Genomic DNA, 17605 nt, shown 5'->3' with positions numbered 1-17605 from the left:
GACCAGCCTGGCCAACACGGTAAAACCCCGTCTCTTCTAAAAATATGAAAATTAGCTGGGCGTGGTGGCGCATGCCTGTAGTCCCAGCTACTTGGAAGGCTGAGGTACGAGAATCACTTGAACTTGGGAGACGGAGGTTGTAATGAGCTGAGATCGTGCCACTGTACTCCAGCCTGGGCGACAGAGCAAGATTCCATCTCAAAAAAAAAAAAAAAAGTATGTTTTTGTAAAATACTATAAACTTTTTTAAAAAAGAGAGAAAATGCTACATTTTTCTAACCTTCCATTGGTAATTCCATTTCTATTACTTCATTGCTTGTGGAAGAAGGGTGGCTTCCTGAAAGGAAAATAAATAATGCATAACAAAAGGAGAAATACAAAAATGAAAAAGAAATCATTGAATACAATGCAAACAATTCAAGACCCACATAGGAGTACACATGAAATACTTCTACCCCTTGAAATAAAACTGGCCAGTTTTATTTCAGGGTGCGGTGGCTCACACCTGTAGTCCCAGTACTTTGGGAGGTAGAGGCAGACAGATCACCTGAGGTCAGCAGTTCGAGACCAACCTGGCCAACATGGTAAAACCCTGTCTCTACTAAAAATGCAAAAATTAGCTGGGCGTGGTGGCAGGCGCCTGTAATCCCAGCTACTCAGGAGGCTGAGGCAGGAGAATTGCCTGAACCCAGGAGGCGGAGGTTGCGGTGAGCCGAGATGGCGCCATTGCACTCCAGCCTGGGTAACAAGAGCGAAACTCCGTCTCAAAAAAAAAAAAAAAAAAGACATAAGGCCTCTCTTCCTTTTGCATCACCACGATATCATGATTACCCCCAACATTAACAATAGTTCTTCGTCCCCATCTGATATCTAGTCATTGTTCAAATTTCCCCAGTTATCTCATACTTTATTTATTTGAGACAGGGTCTCACTGTGTCACCCAGGTTAGGATGCACTGGAGTGATCTTGGCTCACTGCAACCTTCCTCTCCTGGCCTCAAAAGAGTTTCCCACCTCAGCTTCCCAGGTAGCTGGGACTACAGGCACGTGCCACCATACTCGGGTAATTTTTTTTTTTGAGACAGAGTCTTGCTCTGTTGCCAGGCTGGAGCACAGTGGCACAGCCTCGGCTCACTGCAACCTCTGCCTCCCGGGTTGAAGTGATTCTTCCGCCTCAGCCTCTTGAGTAGCTGGGATTACAGGCGCCTGCCAAACACCTGGCTAATTTTTGTATTTTTAGTAGAGACAGGGTTTCACCATGTTGGCCAGGATGGTCTCCATCTCTTGAGCTTGTGATCCACCCGCCTGGGCCTCCCAAAGTGCTGGGATTACAGGCGTGAGCCACCGCGCCCGGCCTTATATTCGGGTAATTTTTTAAATTTTTTCTGTAGAGACAGGGTCTCCCTATGTTGCCAATTCTGGTCTTGAACTCCTGAGCTCAAGCGATGTGCCCGCTTCGGCCTCCCAAGGCACTGGAATTACAGGTGTGAACCGCCGTGCCCAGCACATGTCTTTTTTTGACTCACGCCTGTAATCTTAGCATTTTGGGAGGCCAAGGCAGGTGGATCACCTGAGGTCAAGAATTTGGGACCAGCCTGGCCAACATGGTGAAACCCTGTCTCTACTAAAAATACAAAAATTAGCTAGGCGTGGTGACACGTGCCTGTAATCTCTGCTACTCGGGAGGCTGAGGCAGGAGAATCACTTGAACCTGGGTGGGGGGCGGTGGTTGCAGTGAGCCGAGATTGCACCACTTCACTCCAGCCTGGGCAAAAGAGGTCTCAAAAAAAAAAAAGTCTTTTTTTAAAAAGAATTTTTTATTTGGAAAATTTATTTTATGTTTTATTATTGTATGTACTTATTTTATTTTCAGATAGTCTTACTCTGTTGACCAGGTTGGAGGGCAGTGATGTGATGAGGATTGACTGCAGCCTGGACCTCCCGTGCTCAAACAATCCTCCCACCTCAGCCTCCTGAGTAGCTGGGACTACAGGCATGCACCACTGAATGTGACTAATTTTTTTGGTGGGGAGACGGAGTCTCACTTTATCACCCAGGCTGGAGTGCAGTGTGTGGTCTTGGCTCACTGCAACCTCCGCCTTCCAGGTTCAAGCAATTCTCCTGCCTCAGCCTCCCAAGTAGCTGGGACTACAGGTGTGTGTCCCAGCTAATTTTTGTATTTTTAGTAGAGACGGGGTTTCGCCATGTTGGCCAGGTTGGTCTCCAACTCCTGACCTCAGGTGACCACCCTCATCAGCCTCTCTGAGTTCTGGGATTGCAGGCATGAGCCAAGGCACCCGTCTAATTTTTTTCTTTTTATGTTTTTTTAGTAGAGATGGGGGTCCCACTATGTTGCTCAGGCTGGTCTTGAACTCCTAGGCTCAAGCAATCCACTTGCATCAGCCTCCCAAGTGATCCCAAGGCACTTTTCCCAGTGCCTGGACCAGAAACTTTAAATTTACAGAAAAGTTACAGAAATAAAATAGTAGAAAGATCCATGTACCTTTTTCCTGGATCACAAAATGTTAACTTTTTTTTTTTTTGAGATGGAGTCTTGCTTTGTTGCCCAGACTGGAGTGCAGTGGCACAGTCTCGGCTCACTGCAACCTCTGTCTCCAGGATTCAAGCGATTCTCCTGCCTCAGCCTCCCGAGTAGCTGGGACTACAGGTGCCCATCACCATGCCCGGCTAATTTTTGTATTTTTAGTAGAGACGGGGTTTCACCATGTTAGCCAGGCTGGCCTCGAACTCCTGATCTCGTGATCTACCCGCCTCGGCCTCCCAAAGTGCTGAGATTATAGGTGTGAGACACTGAGCCTGGCCACAATGTTAACATTTTACCCCATTCCCTTTCTCTCCCTCCCTTCCACTCCCCTCCTCCCCACCATTGGACATCTATATGGGTGTATATATACAAACTCTTTCATATATACTTCGGTGACTATTTCCTCAGAATAGGGACAGTCCTTTACACCATCACAACAAAGCTTTAAAAACCAGGACACGTAGCCATAAGACAACACGCTGATGCATTTTATCATGGCTATGCCAGTTTTCGCAGCTGACCCAAATGTCCTTTAGAGCTTTACTCTTTTTAGTACGGGATCCGGTTTAGGGCCAGGTAGTTTTTCTAATTGTTGTGTCTTTTAAATCTCCTTTAATGAGGAACAGTTCCATAGTCTGTTTTTGTGTTTTATAACATTGATTTTTTTTTTTTTGAGATGGAGTCTCACTCTGTCACCCAGGCTGGAATGCAGTGGTGCGATCTTGCCTCACTGCAACCTCCGCCTCCTGGGTTCAAGCGATTCTCCTGCCTCAGACTGCTGAGTAGCTGGGACTACAGGTGAATGCCACTACACCCAGCTAATTTTTGTATTTTTAGTAGAGACTGGGTTTCACCACATTGGTCAGGCTGGTCTTGATCTCCTGACCTCAGGATCCGCCCATCTTGGCCTCCCAAAGTGCTGGGATTACAGGCATGAGCCACTGTGCCCAGCCAACGTTGATATTTTTATAGAAATCCCCTCCTCTGCCGGGCATGGTGGTTCATGCCTGTAATCCCAGCACTCTGGGAGGCCAAGGCAGGCAGGTCACCATCATCTGAGGTCAGGAGTTTGAGACCAGCCTGGGCAACATGGTGAGACCCCTTCTCTACAAAAAACACAAAAATCAGCCTGGCATGGTGGCACACGCCTATAATCTCAGTTATTCTTGAGGCTGAGGCAGGAGAATCACTTGAACCTGGGAGGTGGAGGTTGCAGTGAGCCGAGATCACGTCACTGTACTCCAGCCTGGGCAACAGTGCAAGACTCCGTCTCAAAACAAACAAAAAACCACCAAAACCAATTCATTTCTCTGAGCTTCTCACATTCTGGATTTTATCGACTACATACTTGTGATGGTGTTTTCATATGTGTCTGTATTCCCTGTACCTCCTAAAAATTGCTGGTTAGATCTAAAGGCTGGATCAGACTTAGGTCTGATTTTTTTTTTTTTTTTTTTTGAGACACAGTCTCACTCCAGCACCCAGGCTGGAGTGCAGTGGTGTGATCACAGCTTACTGCAGCCTTGACCTCCCAAGCTCAAGTGATCTTCCCTCCTCAGCCTCCCAAGTAGTGGGGCTACAGGCATGTGCCACCACGCCTGGCTAGTTTTTGTATTTTTTATAAAGACGGGGTCTCACCACGTTTACCAGGCTGGTTTTGAACCCCTGGGCTCAAGTGATCCTGCTGCGTTGGCCTCACAAAGTGCTGGGATTACAAGTATGAGACACTACACCTGGCTGGGTTTGATTTTATTTTTAGTTTTTGGAAGAATCCTTGACAAAGTTGGTGTAGTGTACTTCTTGCTGGATGCCGTCAGGAGACACATATGTCTGGTTACTTCTCTTTGTGATGGTAACCAGTGACCAGTGAGTTCAGGAACTGTCAGTCAGGTCTGTACATGATTAAAGTCCCCATCAGACTTCTATAAAACTGTTTTAATGGCCACTGACAACTATTGCCAAGATGCGTTGTTTCATTAGGTGGTGCAAAATCATGACAGTTGTGACAATTTATGACTTCTTTTTAAAAGTCTTATGGGTCAGGTGTGGTGGCTTATGCCTGTAATTCTAGCAGTCTGGGAGGCCGAGGTGGGTGGATCACCTGAGGTCAGGAGTTCAAGACTAGCTTGGCCAACATGGAGAAACCCCGTCTTTACTAATAATACAAAAATTAGCCAGGCGTGGGGTGCACGCCTGTAATCCCAGCTACTCAGAAGGCTGAGGCAGGAGAATTGTTTGAACCTGGAAGGCAGAAGTTGCAGTGATCTGAGATTGCACCACTGCACTCCAGCCTGGGCGACAAGAGCAATGCTCTGTCTCAAAAAAATAAAATAAAATAAAAGGCTTATGTTTTCTTTTCCCCAGTTTTTTTTCCTTGGAGACAGAATCTTGCTCTGTCACCCAGACTGGAGTGTAGTGGTGTGATCTCAGCTCACTGCAACCTCTCTCTCTCTGGTTCAAGCAATTCTCCTGCCTCAGCCTCCCGAGTGCCCGACACCACTCCTGGCTAATTTTTGTATTTTTAGGAGAGATGGGGTTTCACCATGTTGGCCAGGCTGGTCTTGAACTCCTGACCTCGTAATTCACCTGCCTTGGCCTCCCAAAGTGCTGGGATTATAGGTATGAGCCACTGTGCCCGGACTGGTTTTTTTTGAGACAGGGTCTCGTTCTGTTGCCCAAGCTGAAGTGCAGTGGTGTGATCATGGCTCACTGCAGCTTCATACTCCTGGGCTCAAGTGATCCTCCCACCGCAGCCTCCACATTAGCTGAAACTACAGCCACATGCCACCACACTCAGATAATTTTAACATTTTTGTAGAGACAGGGTCTCGCTATGTTGTCCAAGCTCCTCTTGAACTCCTGGCCTCTAGCCATTCTCCTGCGTTGGCCTCCCAAAGTGTTACAATTTCAGGCTGAAGCCACTGACTCCAGCCCCAGGATTCTTTAAGTGAAAAAAAAAAGGGGGGAGGGTGGAATATAGCATATATTTTATTTGCTGAGTAACAGACTAAATCCAAATAAATCTGGGGTTTTATTATCAGTGACTCTAACTGTACTATAAAATTATTAATCAACATTTGTCTGTCAGCAACAGAAAAAAATTCACGCACACATTTCATTTCTGCTTTTCTTGTATTTTTCCCCTCATGGTGACGTGCAGACATGCACATTCAGATTCCACTATGAACTGGTTTTTGTTTGTTTGTTTGTTTTTGAGACAGGGTCTCACTCTGTTGCCCAGGCTGGAGTGCAGTGGCATGACCTCAGATCACTGCAACCTCCACCTCCCGGGTTCAAGCAATCCTCCTGCCTCAGCCTCCCAAGTAGTTGGGACTACAGGTGCCCACCACCATGCCCAGCTAATTTTTGTATTTTTAGTAGAGAAGGGGTTTTGCCATCTTTCCTAGGGTGATCTTGAACTTCCCACCTTGGCCTCCCAAAGTGGTGGGATTCACAGGCATGAGCCACCTCACCCAGCAGGAATTGAGACTCCGTGCCCAAATAGAGGGGTGGAATCTCATCAGAAGTCTGCAGAGGCCGGATGCAGTAGCTCACACCTTAGCACTTTGGGAGGCCGAGGCAGGTGGATTGTTTGAGCTCACGAATTTGAAACCAGCCTGGGCAACATGGTGAAACCCTGTCTCTGAAAAAAAAAAATACAAAAAATTAGCCGAGCACAGTGGCGTGCTCCTGTGGTCTCAGCTACTCAGGAGGCTGAGGTGGGAGGATGGCTTGAGCCCAGGAGGCAGAGGTTGCAGTGAGCTGAGATCATGCCACTGCACTCCAGCCTGGGTAACAGAGCCAGACCTTATCTTAAAAAAAACAAAAAGCAAGAACGTGCTGGGATCAGGCCGGATTCTGGGCCTTTGGGTGGAGGACCCAGCCAAGTTTGAAGTGTGTACATATGGCAGGAATCATCTGCTGCTGCTCACCGAGCTTCTCTGATGTCAATGAAGCTACTATTATTAGTACAAGGATTTGAATTTCTTGACTCTAAGCTTCACCTCTTTTAACTTTTAATATTTTCTCAGAGGGGAAGGGCTGGCCACCAGGGGAAGAATAAGGGGGAAGTAGATTGGAGCACATAAAATAAGAATATTTAATAAACAAACTCAAGCAAAATGCATCCTGAAGTACCTTTACATTCACATGTGTAAGAGTATATGGACTTAGGTGAGCGTGGTGGCTCATGCCTGTAATCCCAGCACTTTGGGAGGCTGAGGTAGGAGGATCACTTGAGGCCAGGAGTTCAAGACCAACCTGGACAACATGGTGAAGCCCCGTCTCTACTGAAAATGCAAAAATTAGGCCGGGCGCGGTGGCTCAAGCCTGTAATCCCAGCACTTTGGGAGGCCGAGGCGGGTGGATCACGAGGTCAAGAGATCGAGACCATCCTGGTCAACGTGGTGAAACCCCGTCTCTACTAATACAAAAAATTAGCTGGGCATGGTGGCGCGTGCCTGTAATCCCAGCTACTCAGGAGGCTGAGGCAGGAGAATTGCCTGAACCCAGGAGGCGGAGATTGCGGTGAGCCGAGATCGCGCCATTGCACTCCAGCCTGGGTATCAAGAGTGAAACTCCGTCTCAAAAAAAAAAAAAAAAAAAAGAAAATGCAAAAATTAGCTAGGTGTGGTAGTGCAGGCCTGTAATCCCAGCTACTCGGGAGGCTGAGGCACAAGGATCACTTGAGCCCAGGAGGCGGAGGTTGCAGTGAGTGGAAATAGCACCACTGACCTCCAGCTTGGGCAACAGTGTTGCAATTCACTCGGGGTTGCTGGCAAAGTATTAGGGAAATATTAGGGGAAGTTACAGATTAGTCTCAAACCTTTTGGAAGGCTGAAAGGTTTTACTGGGACAGGCTGAAGGCAGTGGGTTCATTACATTAGCATAGGAAAAAGAGAGGCTAAGAGGCTTTCCCAGTTAAGTCTGTTTACCCGACATCCCTTTGTCTCTACTCTGTTTCCTTATGTAAACTTTGTGCTGATGGCCCTCTTAGGGGGAGGTCAAAAGGCAATTACCCATTAATGGTGTTTTCTCTGGGCCCCAGAACCAAAAGCTTTTATCATTCGTAAAACCGCTCTTTCAACCATGTTGATCATCCACAAGTGTGTTGAGTTAGAACCTCTGCTGTTAAATCCATCCTGAATAAATGTGAGGATGGACAGGGGTCTTGGTGGGTTGGCTGCATTTGCCCTCTGAAAGCAGCTGATGACCATCTCTAGCCCGCCTGAATCACTGAAACAGGTGTGAGGGTGTATGCATTCATCCGTGGTTCAGTCAGGGTCTGCGGGACAGACCTCCGCAGGTGGTGGTGGAGGTCTCACAACAGAGTGAGATTCTGACTCAAAAAAGAAGAGAGTATATGGATTTAGGCCAGGCGTGGCGGCTGACGCCTATAATCTCAGCACTTCTGGAGGCCAAGGCTGGAGGACTACTTGAGCCCAGGAGTCAGAGGCCAGCCTGGGCAACAAAGTGGCACTTCATCTCTATAAAAAGCAAAAGAGTACATGGATTTAGGCTACATAAAATATATTTAATAACTGTAGGATTATTCACTCTAAACGGCAGTATGCTAGATCCTAGGTAAACAAACGCGGGTGTTTGCCTGTTTTTTAGACAGGTAGTAATTAAAATCTTCCATCCCGAATAACTTTTGGGGAAGAAAAGTTATTTTCTTCCCCAGACAGAATTACCTTGCATGTCATATTGATAGTAATTAGGATCTTCTGATTCTTTCTTGACTGAGACAGCTTCTGCTTTCAGGGAAACACCTTGGGATGCAATGGAAATATTGTATGTTAGGTTAAGCTTGCCAACAGAGAAACGTGACTAGCTAATATAAGTTGATTAATACAGCCACATTACAATCAGCAAAAGAACCTGAAGTTCATTCACTACGAACAAATTTGACCTCTTGATACAAAAATAGAAATACTATAAATATACATATAGAAAACATACATTTATGTATTGATGTATATTTATATAAAAATAATATCAATTGTAAAATCAATAAAAAAGGAAAGAAGGAAGGAGGGGGCCGGGCACGGTGGCTCACACCTGCAATCCCAGCACTTTGGGAGGCTGAGGCAGGTGGATCACTTGAGGTCGGTTGTTCAAGACCAGCCTGGCCAATATGGTGAAACCCCGTCTCTACTAAAAATACAAAAATTAGCCGGGAGTGGTGGTGTGTGTCTGTAGTCTCAGCTACTTGGGAGGCTGAGGCAGGAGAATCGCATGAACCAGGAGGCAGAGGTTGCAGTGAGCTGAGACAGAGCCATTGCACTCCAGCCTGAGTGACAGAGCGACTTGGTCTCAAAAAAAAAAAGGGAAGGAGGGAGATGAGGAAGAAGGAAGACATCATGAAGATGGGAGAGCTTAGTCCTGGTTCTAGTCCTAGTTTTGGGAGATTTTCCCCTTCAAGGTGGCTAAATATCTACATGCATTTACATGAAATGGTGTGAATATTCTTGTTATGGGGCCTGAACTGGCACGTATAATCTTTTTTTTTTTTTTTTTTTTAGACAGAGTCTCACTCTGTTGCCCAGGCTGGAGTGTAGTGGCATGATCTTGGCTCACTGCAACATCCGCCTCCTAGGTTCAAGTGATCCTCCTGCCTCAGCCTCCCAAGTGGCTGAGACCACAAGCCCATGCCACCTCAGCCTTCCAAGTAGCTGGGATTACAGGTGAACGCCACCACACCCAGCTAATTTTTGTGTTTTTAGTAGATACAAGGTTTCACCATGTTGGCCAGGCTGGTCTCGAACTCCTGACCTCAGGTGATCCACCCACCTTGGCCTCCCAAATTGCTGGGATTACAGGTGTGAGCCACCATCCCCGGCCTCATCTACCCAGTTTGTACGAGGAGCCTGTGGCTTCGGGTTTTTTTTTTAATTCTCTGTGACCAGGTAAGACATAGGCAGAACATATCTGAGCTCTGAAAACATCCAAGACTAAAATTAAGTGGGCAAGAGTTTGAGGCCTGTCATGTCAGAAACGAGATTAAGATTCCACAGCTGAGCTGTACTCACAGCTGAATTGTGCTGAGCTGAAATACTGCACCTGTTTCTTTCCATCAATTTGTCTTGGTTTGACCTAGAACCACTGCAGGGGAGAAGCACCATCTTTTGTTCAGACTCTTACCTGAAGCTGGAGCTTCTGGTAAGCACCTGTTTGCATGGGAATGGAAGGGACATGTGCACCCACAGTTGTGGTGTGAAGACCCTTGGGTGTGACAGAGGAGGAGCTGGGCCGAGGAGGCCCATCACTGTCCCTGGACCCTCCCAAGGATTCCCAGGAGCTGCGAAGCATAAACCACACCTTCGCTGTCTTAGAGACACTGCTGTCCTTACTTCATTTTACTCATGTTAAAGGCTCTATTTTTCCTTTCTCTACAACTTTTTTTTTTTCTCTGAGAAGGAGTTTCACTCTGTCGCCCAGGCTGGAGTGCAATCGCATAGTCTTGGCTCACTGCGACATCCGCCTCCCTGGTTCAAGCAATTCTTCTGCCTCAGCCTTCCAAGTAGCTAGGATTACAGGCATGCACCACCATGCCCGGCTAATTTTTGTATTTTTAGTACAGACAGTATTTCACCATATTGGCTAAACTGGTCTCGAACTCCTGATCTCAGGTGATCTGCCCGCCTCCACCTCCCAAAGTGCTGGGATTACAGGTATCAGCCACTGCACCCAGCCAGATCCTTATTTCTTAACACAGAATATTGTTTTTCTTTTGGATTATGATTATTTTTTGGAGCCAGGGTCTTGCTCTGTCACCCAGGCTGGAGTGCAGTGGTGCAATCATGGCTCACACCAGCCTTTACCTCCTGGGCTTAGGTGATGCTCCAACCTCAGCCTCCCAAGTAGCTGGGAGTATAAGTTTTTTGTTGTTGTTTGAGAAGGAGTTTCGCTCTTGTTGCCCAGGCTGGAGTGAAGTGGCATGATCTCGGCTCACTGCAAACTCCGCCTCCTGGGTTCAAGCGATTTTTGTGCCTCAGCCTCCTGAGTACCTGGGATTACAGGCACCCGCCACCATGCCCAGCTAATTTTTTGTATTTTTAGTGGAGATGGGGTTTCATCATGTTGGGCAGGCTGGTCTTGAACTCCTGACATCAAGTGATCTGCCCGCCTCGGCCTCCCAAAGTGCTGGGATTACAGGTGTGAGTCTGCGCCTGGCCTAAATTTTTTCTTAAATATCTGAACCTGTTAACATTTTTCCTCTAAATAATGCTGTTTTTTTCCTTTTTGAGATGAAGTCCCTCTCTGTTGCCCAGACTGGAGCAGAGTGGCTCGATCTTGGCTCACTGCAAATTCTGCCTCCCGGTTCAACTGATTCTCCTGCCTCAGCCTCCCAAGGTGCTGGGATTACAGACGTGCAACACTACGCCCAGCTAATTTTTTTGTATTCTTAGTAGAGATGGGTTTTCTCCATGTTGGCTAGGCTGGTCTTGAACTTCTGACCTCAAGTGATCCGCCCACCTCAGCCTCCCAAAGTGCTGGATTACAGGCGTGAGCCACTGCGCCTGGCCATGCTGGTTTTCTTTTATTGAGGAGTGGGGAGAAGCAAGAATGGGGGTCAACTACTCTCATCCATAGAAGAGAGATTTTTTTCCAAGTACGCGTTGTCATAGTAATGTACTTACATTGTAAACATTTAGACATGACAGAGGGTCCAAAAACGCAGTAAAGTATGTCCAAAGCTGAAAACACTGCTCTATTTGTGAGTGAAGTAATAATTCCAAATTCATATTCAAAACTTTTATTCATTTCAAATTCAGGTTCTAATTCAAATATAATTAAAATAATATTTTGGGCCAGGCGAGGTGGCTCATGCCAGTAATCACAGTACTTTCAGAGGCTGAGTTGGAGACCACCCTGGCCATCATGGTAAAACCCCCGTCTCTACTAAAAATACAAAAATTTGCTGGGTGTGGTGGCGGGCACCTGTAGTCCCAGCTACTTGAGAGGCTGAGGAAGGAGAATCACTTGAACCCGGGAGGCAGAGGTTTCAGTGAGCCAAGATCACGCCACTGCACTCCAGCCCAGGAGACAAAGCGTGACTCTGTCTCAAAAAAAAAAAAATTGTCCACAAATACGTCTATTTAATAACATCTTAGTTTCCAGTATTTACTGAATTAGAAGTCTCTCTCTCTCTCTTTTCTTTTCTTTTTTGAGACAAATTCTTTTTCTGTCACCCAGGCTAGAGTGCAGTGGCACCATTTTGGCTCACTGCAGACTCAACCTCCTGAGCTTAAGCAATACTCCCACCTCAGCCTCTTGAGTAGCTGGGATTACAGGCGTGCACCGTTTTTGATATTTTTGCAGAGATGAAGTCTTGCCACGTTGCCCAGGATGGTCTCAAACTCCTGGCTCAAGCAATTCATCTGCCTCGGCCTCCCAAACTGTTGGGATTACAGGCCTGAGCCCCCATGCCCCACCAAGGCTCTGTTTTCTAGATATTTCAGTCAAATTGGCTCTTCTGCAAATGAGGTTCCATTGAGGTTAATTAGTACCCTGGTCTTGATTTATTTATTTGGTAAAACAAAACAAAAAGGCGTCAAATGATAACCTGCTAGAGTCTTGGTTCTTTTTTGTTTTGTTTTGTTTTTGAGACAGAATCCCATGCTACAGCCCAAGCTGGAGTGCAGTGGTGTGATCTCTGCTCACTGCAACCTCCACCTCCTGGGCTCAAGCAGTTCTTATGCCTCAGCCTTCCGAGCAGCTGGGACTACAGGCACACACCACTAGGCCTGGTTAATTTTTTGTATTTTAGTAGAGACGGGGTTTCCCCATGTTGGCCAGGCTGGTCTTGAACTCCTGAGCTCAAGCAATCCACTAGCCTCAGTCTTCCAAAATGCTGGGATTACAGGCATGATCCACCGTGCCTGGCCTTCTTTGATTTTTTTAAGACAGAGTCTCGCTCTCTCACCCAGGCTGGAATGCGATGGGCGCCATCTCAGCTCACTGCAGCCTCAGCCTCCCAGGTTCAAGCGATTCTCCTGTCTCAGCCTCCCAAGTAGCTGGGATTACAGGCACACACCACCATGCCCAGCTAATTTTTGTATTTTAGTAGAGACAGGGTTTTACTAGGTTGACCAGGCTGATCTCAAACTCCTGACCTCAAGTGGTCTGCCTGGCTCGACCTCCCAAAGTGCTGGGATTACAGGCATGAGCTACCTCGCTTGGCCAATATTTGATTCTAAAAGCATCATGGTACCCACCAGAATCTTCCATGGGTTCAGTTTTCACACTGATGGGGCCACAGCTGCAAGGAGAAGGGAACCCTGGTCAGGATGGGCATGGTGAGGACCAAGCACAGGCGCCTGGACACGCTGAGCTCAAATGTCCGGGATCTCCGTGGCACCAAATCCCCTCCTCCCTTCAACCAAATGCAACAATGCCTCAACTTTAACATTACCATACTTTTTTTTTTTTCTTTTTTGAGATGGAGTCTTGCTCTGTCACCCAGGCTGGAGTGCAATGGCACAATCTTGGCTCACTGCAATCTCCACCTCCTGGGTTCAAGCGATTCTTCTGCCTCAGCCTCCCAAGTAGCTGGGACTACAGGCATGCACCACCATGCCCGGCTAATTTTTGTTTTTTTAGTAGAGACTGGGTTTCACCATGTTGGCCAGGCTGGTCTCAAACTCCTGACCTCATGATCCACCCGCCTTGGCCTCCCTAAGTGCTAGGATTATAGGTGTGAGCCACTGTACCTGGCCTCAACATTAATGTTCTTCATAAGTTGTTACAAAATTAAACATGTCTACTGAAAATAGTCTTCTAATTCCAAAGGTCCTTTTGGACAAAGAATAGGATAGAAAATAAGGAAGAGAAGAAGCACATTAACCCTTCACACTACACCTCGAATGCTGTAAGGGGGCCTTTCTGTCGTCCAAAGATGAATACTTTGTGCACAGATGTGCATTTTAGTGGCTGTCGTTTAACTTTTACCTTTCACTTGGTGATACTACGGATCTCTCAGCATCTGTTACCATCTCGTGGCCTCCTGTGCAGAAATAAAAAGACACACGTCAGCCCCTTTGAGCACTTTGGAAAATGACTAACATCCAAAGGCATAGAAATTGAAAGCAAATACACAGAAAATGGAACTCCCAGACGGAAGCCATCGTGGAAAAGTCACTGGGAGAGAGGCTGACTCAAAGCAGTCCCTGTGTTCTGGGGCCACTGGTGTGGGCAGGATGGGGGCTACCGAGGAGTGTTTTGGGGTTAGAGCACGGGCGTGGGGCCGAGCCTCAGCTCACCAGCTGGGCTGCCTCCAGCAAGTCACTAAACCTCCTTCTACCTCTGTTTCCTCATGAACACGGTGGTTGTGGGAGGATTCATGAATGCACCCAAAATGACTAGAACGGTGCCTGGCACGTTGTGAACACTAAGTTTCAGCTGCTGTGACAGTAGCTCCCCCTTGATCGGTGGTTTTGCTTTCCCCAAGGTCAATCAAGGTCTACAAAGAGTAAACAGAAAATTCCAGAAATAAACAATTCAGAAGTTTGAAATCCCACGTTGTTCTGGGCAGCGTGATGAAGTGTCCCATCGTCCCGCCTGCGATGTGACTCATCCCTTTGTCCTGCCATCCACGCTGTCTACACTACTCGCCCACGAGTCACTGGGTAGCTGGCTCTGTTATCAGATTGATGGTCCAGGGATGGCCAGGGTGCTTGTGCTCAAGTCACCTTTATTTGACTTCATAATGGCCCCAAAGTGCAAGAGTAGTAATGAGGGCACATTGTTATAATCGTGCTATTATGTCTTTAGTTTATTGTTGTCAATCTCCTACTGTGCTTTATTCATTCATTCATTCATTCATTCATCTATTTTGAGATGGCTCTTGCTGTGTTGCCTGGGCTGGAGGGCAGTGGTGCGATCTCAGCTCACTGCAACCTCCGCCTACCAGGTTTAAGCAATTCTCCTACTTCAGCCTCCCGAGTAGCTGGGATTACAGGCATGAGCCACCACACCCGGCTAACTTTTGTATTTTTAGTAGAGACGGAGTTTCATCATGTTGGCCAGGCTAGTCTCTAACTCCTGACCTCAAGTGATCTGCCTGCCTCTGTCTCCCAAAGTGCTGGGGTTACAGGTGTGAGCCACTGTGCCCAGCCGACTTTTTTTTTTTTTTTTTAACAGATCCAAATGTATTTTTATATGGGAAGTAAAAGTTCCTCTTCAAAGTTTCCTTTCTTGTTAAAGAATAAATTATAGGTGTGCTAATAAAACTCTGTTAAGCCCTATCCTATATAGCTGTTAAACATGCTCATAGGCAAATAGTACATTCTACGTTCCTGTACTTTAACCAAGATGGCTGTGCTGGACGTGCTCACAGGCATGTCCCAGCTGACAGGCTATGCCCCTCCCTTATTTGAACTTCTCCATTGCTTTTACCTGTTTAAAAAAGTTTTAAGTTGTTAGCCAATCAGGTTTTAGTTTAGATCTCCAACCAACAGAGATCAGACACAGCAGTAAACACAACCCCAAACGCGTAAGGGACAAATATGTCCGCTTTTCCTTTGTTCATTGTACTCTCATGGCATGATGGCTGGTGAGGGCACCCTTCCTGCAGTGCAGGAAGTAAAAATTGCGTTGCTGAAAGATCCTTTGTCTCAGTACTAATTTTTCTTTATGGTACTGAGCATCTGTTCCTAATATTTTACTTTTTCAAAAAATTTTCTTTATTTCTTCTTTAAAAAAAAAAAACGGGATCTATGTGCAGAACGTGCAGGTTTGTTACCTAGGTATTGCATGCCATGGTGGTTTGCTGCACCTACTGGCCCATCCTCCAAGGCCCCCCTCACTCAAATTCAAGTTTTAATGAAGAAGTGGTTCAGCAGCTCAGAAGAGCCACCAAACCTGAGAAGCTGTCACTTACCCAGCTGACTCTCTGGTCCTAGGAAGGGTCTGCAAGAAAAGCAACACTGTTACCCAGCACGGACATATGAAAAAAGTATGACATAGCTCAACAATCAACTCTGAAACGCAACAGGTGGAATGCACGAGTGAATTCAAATGAGGCTATTAGTTTCATCTTTAAATGAACTGAGGGGGCCGGGGTGCAGAGTGTCACCTGTTTATGACGAATGAAATCCCTGCTTTGTTCTCCAAAATCCATTTCAGGGTGGCCAGGTCATAATTCTCAGGGTGTTGAAAGGCAACGCCTTCTGGAAGTCCCTGCACCACCACAGCCGACTGGTCTCGAAGCATCTTCTCATACGGAACAGGCATCATCACCGTCGTCCCCAAGGCTTTACCTAAAAGAAGAGGCAAACATCTTTAGATGGTGTGAACCTAATGTTCTCCCAGTTTAGTTTTGTTTTGTAGAGACTGAGTCTGGCTGTGTCACCCAGGCTGGAATGCAGTGGTGTGATCTCGGCTCACTGAAACCTCAGCCTCAGCCTCCCAAGTAGCTGGGATTACAGGTGTCTGCTGCCACACCTGGCTAATTTCTTTTGTATTTTAGTAGAGATGAGGTTTCACCATGTTGCCCAGGCTGGTCTCAAACTCCTGACCTCTGGTGATCCTCCTGCCTCAGCCTCCCAAAGTGCTAGGATTACAGATGTGAGCCACCGAGCCTGACCTAGTTTTTTTTTTTTGGTTTGTTTTTTAATTAAGAAACAGGGTCTTGGCTGGGCTCACAGCAACCTCCGCCTCCTGGGTTGAAGCAATTCTCTTGCCTCTGCCTCCTGAGTAGCTGGAATTACAGGCGCCTCCCACCATGCCCAGCTCATTTTTGTATTTTTGGTAGAGACATAGTTTCACCATGTTGGCCAGGCTAGTCTCAAACTCCTGACCTCGGGTGATCCTCCTGCCTCAGCCTCCCAAAGTGCTGGGATTACAGATGTGAGCCACCACGCCCAGCCTGTTATCTATCTGGGATTACAGGCATGCACCACCATTCCCAGCTAATTTTTGTATTTTTAGTAGAGATGGGGTTTCACCATGTTGACCAGGATGGTCTCGATCTCTTGACCTCGTGATCCACTCGCCTCGGCCTCCCAAAGTGCTGGGATTACAGGCGTGAGCCACCGCACCCGGCCTATCTAGCTTTTTAAAACAATGCAAAGGCATTTTTGAAAATTATTTTTATTTTGTAGAGACAGGTCTCAGTATGTTGCTCAGTCTGGTCTCGAACTCCTGGGCTCAAATGATCCTCCTGCCTTAGCCTCTCAAGTAGCTCGGATTATGGGCTCAAGGCACCACATGCAGTTTTTCTTTTTTCTTTTTAAATTCCCATCTCATGCCTATGGAAAGACATGGGTAGGTGGAAAGACAACTGAGGGGTGAGGGAGGTGACTGAGCCAACATTGTCTTTAACAACACACTGGCCTTCGTGGGGGGCTCTCTAAAATGGGATCAAGGAAGAAAGAGCGATTGATACAGAAGTTTCCATAGATTGGCTGGGCGCGGTGGCTCAAGCCTGTAATCCCAGCACTTTGGGAGCCCGAAGCGGGCGGATCACGAGGTCAAGAGATCGAGACCATCCTGGTCAACATGGTGAAACCTCGTCTCTACTAAAAATACAAAAAATTAGCTGGGCGTGGTGGCGCATGCCTGTAATCCCAGCTACTCGGGAGGCTGAGGCAGGAGAATTGCTTGAACCCGGGAGGCAGAGGTTGCAGCGAGCCGAGATTGTGCCACTGCACTCCAGCCTGGAGCCTAGCGACAGAGTGAGACTCTGTCTCAAAAAAAAAAAAAAAAGAAGTTTCCATAGATCAGAAGATCCAAGATCCATATCATCTTCTAAAGAACACTTAATCTGGTAATTAAGAACTGGTGGTCGGGCGCAGTGGCTCACGCCTGTAATCCCAGCACTCCGGGAGGCCGAGGTGGGCAGATCACCTGAGGTCAGCTGTTCGAGACCAGCCTGGCCAACATGGTGAAACACTGTCTCTACTAAAAATACAAAAATTAGCTGGGTGTGGTGGTGGGCACCTGTAATCCCAGCTACTCAGGAGGCTGGGGTGGGAGAATTGCTTGAATCTAGGAGGCAGAGTTTGCAGTGAGTTGAGATTGTGCCATTGCACTCCAGCCTGGGTGACAAAGCAAGACT

The 17605-nt window shown here is 47.0% G+C and overlaps 1 protein-coding gene across 3 annotated transcripts in view; it reads right to left on the bottom strand.

Annotated features, from left to right (window-relative positions):
• The window catches only part of LOC105715008 (general transcription factor II-I repeat domain-containing protein 2B), a 60624-nt gene that overhangs the window by 18117 nt on the left and 24902 nt on the right, over positions 1–17605 (bottom strand). For 2 of the 3 annotated variants that reach the window (XM_064375631.1, XM_064375629.1), the window contains exons 5-10: positions 15623–15806; positions 15428–15456; positions 13498–13552; positions 12765–12808; positions 8238–8315; positions 281–337 (exon numbers count right to left, since the gene is read on the bottom strand). In XM_064375631.1, the coding sequence (XP_064231701.1) occupies positions 281–337; positions 8238–8315; positions 12765–12808; positions 13498–13552; positions 15428–15456; positions 15623–15806 (447 nt within the window). The remainder of the gene's footprint in view (positions 1–280; positions 338–8237; positions 8316–12764; positions 12809–13497; positions 13553–15427; positions 15457–15622; positions 15807–17605) is intronic. The other variant, XM_064375630.1, reaches the window with a different exon arrangement.

The sequence above is a fragment of the Aotus nancymaae genome, unplaced genomic scaffold (genome assembly GCF_030222135.1).
Source record: "Aotus nancymaae isolate 86718 unplaced genomic scaffold, 86718_ANA_hifiasm-v0.15.2.pri h1tg000012l, whole genome shotgun sequence".
Classification (NCBI taxonomy): Eukaryota; Metazoa; Chordata; class Mammalia; order Primates; family Aotidae; genus Aotus; species Aotus nancymaae.
This window is presented reverse-complemented; position numbering and strand designations above follow the sequence as displayed.